General features: G+C 39.3%; 1 protein-coding gene across 1 annotated transcript; it reads right to left on the bottom strand.

Moving 5' to 3' along the window:
* Positions 1-2,199: 2,199 nt before the first annotated feature.
* On the bottom strand, positions 2,200-4,613 carry LOC306819945 (polyunsaturated fatty acid lipoxygenase ALOX15B-like; the record flags this gene model as incomplete). The annotated part of the gene is made up of 7 exons (XM_079337571.1): positions 2,200-2,554; positions 2,794-2,964; positions 3,186-3,286; positions 3,382-3,503; positions 3,914-4,083; positions 4,171-4,257; positions 4,476-4,613. The coding sequence occupies 7 exons, from the start codon at positions 4,611-4,613 to the stop codon at positions 2,375-2,377; spliced, it is 969 nt and encodes a 322-aa protein (XP_079193697.1). The 3' UTR covers positions 2,200-2,374.
* Positions 4,614-6,034: the final 1,421 nt, after the last annotated feature.

The following is a 6,034-nucleotide window of genomic DNA, read 5'->3' as shown; positions in this document are numbered from 1 at the left end:
CTCTGGCAATGTCACTGATATCCCCTGCTCCTTGTCAGACAGACCTACCTACAGCGAGTGGGCCCACAGTCATGTCATAATCTGGGTCATCATCTAATTCATTGTTGTTGTGTCAAAAATAATACTAAGTCAGCCTCTATGTTGCTCTTCCTCCGCTCAGCCATTCCCTGTGTCACAGCTCAACGTGCATGTTTTATAATCGACCTGCAGAAATTCAGAGACACAGAACAGATTTGACAGAGTTCTGCTATTTAAGATAAAACACTCTCTGCAACTCGTTTCTCCTTCCATGAGAAACAAGGGCCAAATCATATTTTTTAAAGATCAACTTCCTGTTGTGTTGAAGTAACAGTGAGCATCAAGTTGAAACAGGTGATCTAAATTTAATCTTGCAGAAAGTTGCTGTCAGTAACGCCCTTTCGTGCGAAAAACACATTGAGCAATGCATTTCATTGCCAATTTTATTAATCACAGGCACATTTTAGAGGTCATACAGAACCACCTCTTTGTTAAATTGCTTTGGTAGTAATGATCCTGACTTGAATCTAAACACTGTATTGCATCAGCCTGGAAAACAGATGTAAAAAGCTGATCATTGGAAAATCCCTTAGTCAGCTTCATATTTATTGGGACTATGAATTGAACATCTTAAAAATTACCTTCCAAGATATATGAACATTAAGAATATAATGTCAGTTTTAAGTCACTCAACATAACTTCTGTATGACATCAGATGAGATGTACTATAGCACGTTTGATGTAAATTCAGTTGTTTTGGCTATTTGCAGAACGTTTGTTTCATTTGCTGCGCGTTTTTTAGCCATTGCATTTGTTCCCATTGCTTTTGAAAGTGCAACGTTTCTGAATATGCTTTGCTCTTTTCTTAATGCAAGTTATATAAGCCATTGCTGAGGGTGTGTACCTGACACCCATTGTTCTGATGAATGACTTTTACCAGCAAGGGTCATCAATCCCCCTGCAGGCCTACGGTACACCACCAGAGGGTGTGTCGCAGCATGCTGGGCTTCACCCCATACCTTTGCTAGATTTTATAAATTGGATGTCACAACGACAACCATGGCACATTCAGTCCTCACATCAGTTCCTTCTTAAGTCGTCTTTCTCTTTGTGAGACGGGCCACTGGAAACAGTTGTCTTCATATCAGGCTTGTCTGGCAATCTGGGGGTTAGTATTTTCCCCATAGTGAGAGACAAAACAAATGCTATTGAAGTGTTTTATATACAGTAGTTGCAACACTGTGTGATATGAGCAATTATGTGAACTATAACTGTGCTGCTTAAAATGTGATCTTTTGGTGGAGTAATTAGTGTACTTAAGGAAGAGCTTGGTTTAACATCAAAGAGAATGAATTGGTTTATTTGGGGTCATTCCTTAAGAATGTATAGGATAACATTTGGGTATTGTTTGGGTCTAAAACAAGAGTAAACAGGTGTTGACCCTTAGGGTACACAGGAGGAGATAACACTGAGGGATTTACCTCTGCAATGAATTATAAACCTTAAGGCCATAATGTCCAGAGTAAACATAAGGGTGGGATGTATGAGAAGGTGTTGACCTGAATGCCATTTGTTGACCTAAGTCCAAATAAGGACATACATGTTCTACTGTTGCTTTGACCAAATGCTGTATGAATACCAAACTGTTCCTTTGTTCAAGAGGGATCACAATTGGCTGGTGATTCTCCCAGGCTGGACCGGCAATGCCTGGATTGATGCTTTTCTTGTCTTTGTAAATAAATGTGTTATTATACAAGCAAGTCAGTATCAGTGAAGATTTCTTCATCATCTACACGTCATAATGAAAGATGGAGAAACTACACTATGAAAGAGAACTTTAGGTTATTTACATAACCCTGGTTCTCTCAGTAGCATGAATGTGTATCTCACCAGACCACCCTACTTACTATGGAAGCGAGGAAGAGGTGAGCTTGTTTGATGACGGTTGGTGTTATACTTGCCTATTATATAGGAGGAGGGCTTCAGACATAGTTGATATACTTGCCAGCCAATGAGGGCTGATCTAGTGTTATTAAGCTTCTGATGAGGTCACGCAGGAGAATCACTCCACAGACTCACTCAAATTACTCAGAGAACTAGGGGTTATTGAAATAACCTACATTTTTCAGGACTGTGACCAAACCCCCCTTGAACTGCCCCATAAAAGCACATACACCGACATAGTGTGACCATCATTTTAAGCGGTCGATGTTTATTCAAATGAACCAATCCCACATTTTCAATGAAAACTGCACATAAACCAAAAATGAACAAAAATGATCATGCAATGATGTCTTCCATTGTTTCCACTTAGAAAAAGATGAACCTTGATTTACTTGTTTGGTCACTCACATATTCAAATAGCCACACTATTTTCCACCACAGTTGGTTGCATGTATGTGTATGGCAGATCCAGATTCTCATTTCTGACTTTGATAGTCACACTTTGCATTTCAAGGTCACCTTGAAACCTCTTGATCAGCTTGCGGGGAATCTCCTCAGAGAAATGCTCGTCTGGATATTGGCCAAGAGGGACCTGATGAAGCAAATGATACATATTATTTATTTTAAATAACAACCATATAGATGATGAGATATGTATATTGTACAGTTGCAAGACTTTGTCAGATTTTCTTATTTCATTTAACTTGATTTTCCCGTTTTTATTCTACTTACAGTCTGTTAAGCTTCCGGATCGTCCATAAAATTTTTCTTTACTGACATATAAATCTACTTGAAACCCATTTAACGTTTCAAGAGGTCTTTGATACATACAAAGTCAGTGGCCTGCATGCTGAGAAGATGCAAGACGGTCATCCCCTGAACTGTCACGTTGACATCAGGTAGCGTCTGCAGCATGGTGGCCTCAGTTGTTGTCCCCTTGGTGGTTGGTGGAGGAAGTTGCAGGGAGATGGGAGTGTTGGGCATCCAGGCACCATAGTCAAACTGCAATTAATGAATGACAGAAAGGTACATTTTGAGGCAAAGCAGAATGGACTTGCTTGGACATTTTGTTTGACTGTTTTTATGTCGGGGGAACAAAATATTAATGATTCAAAATAGTGAAGGACCTGCTGAGGTTTGGCTTCAATCTATCTGATTCAAAGAAAAATGAAAATTCTAATAAGCCTATTCCCAAAGATGGAACAGAATTAAAACACATTCACCTGTCCAGAATTCACAGCTGAGTGCTGGACCGAGCATGTGAACATCGCCATGGTAACAAACTTGACCAACGCAGCCACGGTGGTAAAGCACTGGGGAATTCCTGTGAATGAGGGAGAATAAACTGCATGATTTAAAGATTTCTATATAACTACATTAAAGTCATGTACATATTGATGAAGATCAAGCTAAGCACACCTGTGTTTGCGTTGGAAAGGAATCCATGTACAAAAATGTCTGAAATCCACTTCTGCAGTTCAGAGTCTTTCTCGACGTCAGCATCGCTCTTGTAGTAGTAGCGGAGGATTCCATCCACAAACCTTAAAGAAACATGGGGATGTTTTATCAAGAATATTCTGAGATGAAAAATACATTGTTATGCAGCCGCAAGTAAGACCATATTTTAAAGGACCATTAAAAATCATGTAAGCCATATTTCTTAAAACAATCAGCTCTATTCTCACAATGCATTACTCAGGTAAAAATTCGTCTGTAAGTATGAACCATTGACTAGTTTCATTGTTGATGCTGTTGATTGTGTTCTATTTTTTTTTTATTGTGTTTAGTCTGATTTTAATGAGGTCTGGTTTTGCTGTTGCTGTTTCTTTTCCTTTCTGTGGGCTCTTGTTTTACAAATTTCCCCTATGGGACAATAAAGACAACTTGAAATCTTTATTTTTCACTTCAACACTTGCAACAAACAAAATACAATAATTTGAGAATTAAATACTTGTGTATGATATCCCAAAGCTTCAGTCCATCGTCCATGTAGTAGTAGTTGGGTAGATTCTTCATCCCACGCTCAGCGATGTCGTCTGGTATGCACAGGGAGGTGTAGGTCATTGATTCCATTGACCTCCTCATGATTGTGAACATGCCTTCTCCGCCACAAGCTGCGTACTATAAACCAGTAAACAGAAGTCACATGGTTTAAGAAAGCTACTGTACGTGTATTTGTTAAGGCCTGCAGTGTTGGTCTTTTCCTACCCTTGTGAAAGAACCATTCTTCGAAATGAGCAGATTTCGAGCCATGAGGTTGATCTGCAGGGTGTAGCGAGTGTGAGGGACGAGCAGCTGAGGGAAAGATGAAAGAATATTACATGCAGTCAAATTATTTCTTGGAAACACTGTCAGAAGTTCTGGGGCTCCTATGATGTTTAAATGTGGACTGCACACTTGAACAACATGGTCTTGAATTTCTCCACTGGGGATCAGTAAAGAGCTATATTTATCCAAAAAAATAAAAAAATAAAAAGAAATACAGTAACTTCAGTGTTCTGTCTTGCAGTCACCTTGTACAGAGGATGCACCATGGGCACATTTCGCAGCAGAGATACAGCAAAAACTTCAGCCAGCAGATGAGTGTGCAGCAGGTGAACACTGAGTTCATGGAAGTTGAAATCTGCACTTCTCACAAAAATCTTGGCCATCAACCAGTCGTGCTCGGAATCAGTAGGAAAAAAGATGGGATTGTCCTCTCCAGGAGTCTGCTTCAGCTGCAGGAGAAGAAAGTGAGACATTGGTTATTGCAGTCATTTAATCCATTTACACCAATGTTAAACATGACGAACAATCATTGGAAGTACTTTTACTGCAAGTTTTACCCTCCTGACTTGACATGCACAAGCTGCCACAAATAAACAAATGCATGACAGAAAAGATTAATTTAGGAGAGTGAAGTATGGAGATTGTAGTATACCTGCAAATAAGTGCTAGAAAGCACTAAGTTGATCATCACTCAAAGCAACCACGACATGAAGTTTGTGATACTCAAAAAGGTTGATTAATTTTAAAGTTCACCCTTGTGCACTGGTCATGAAGGGACAGAAAAGCTAGAGACCAAGAATTATTTTATTTTTATTTTTACCAGACTTCTAATATGTTAAATTTGGTTAGTGGTTGGGTAATATAATACAAGGGGTCAAGGGGATTGGTTGTGTTATCAGGCGAGACGCAAGTGGTCAGGGTGGCTTCATTTCTAAGCCAGCCAAGTTTCAACGTGGTCTTGAAAATGTTTTTAGAAAATGCCAAGAGGAAAAACAGCAGCTATTTAGATCTCGCTGCTGTTTTAAGAAGATTTGAGTCAAACTGTTTAGATGGTTATTCACTCATTTTCTACTGATTCACAGCTCTATTCAGTCACTGTTATGCTGTTTCACTAACCCCAAGGTAAACATTGAAGTGAATCTTCCTGAAACATTATCATAACAGTCACTCTCACCTGAATAGCGATTGGCATCAGCTTGTCATCAGGTGTTTTGTGGAGCAGGACGAGGGGAGCCATCAAGTACTGCTTCTTCCCGTTGATGGTGTTTGTCTACACTCCATCCAACATCTTGTAGTCACACAGGTATATGTTGCCATTCTGTTTGAAATTTTAGTGAGGACGAGAATTTATATTACTTTAACATTGTGAAATGGAAATGTAAGTGCGACTTACAGCTGCATAATTATCATGTCATCAGGAAAATCTTTCTCAGACCCTTAAAAGTCAAAACAATCACCTTCACTTCCTCTTTCAGAGTTTTCTGACCATCGAGGAAGACCATGCTGTCAGTGACAGGAAAGTTCTTCGGTATGACTGAACAGCGTCGGATCAGCATGGGGTTGACAGCATTTAGAAACTGGTAGGCGAAAAATTCATCCTCCCTCCAATGTTTCTGGACATACGCTGGAAAAGAAAGGGGAATATTAGATTCAGTTTGAGACTTACTGTTCAATATTAACAGGACTGCAGGTCATCAAGAAAAGCAACAAACAATGTGTTTAACAGAATTCAGAGACATAAACAGGCATAAATACAGTTTTTGATTTTGTCTTTGTAAAAGGATAAATGAAGTAGGTTCACTAA

Source organism: Symphodus melops (genome assembly GCF_947650265.1).
Source record: "Symphodus melops genome assembly, chromosome: 2".
Taxonomy (NCBI): domain Eukaryota; kingdom Metazoa; phylum Chordata; class Actinopteri; order Labriformes; family Labridae; genus Symphodus; species Symphodus melops.
This window is presented reverse-complemented; position numbering and strand designations above follow the sequence as displayed.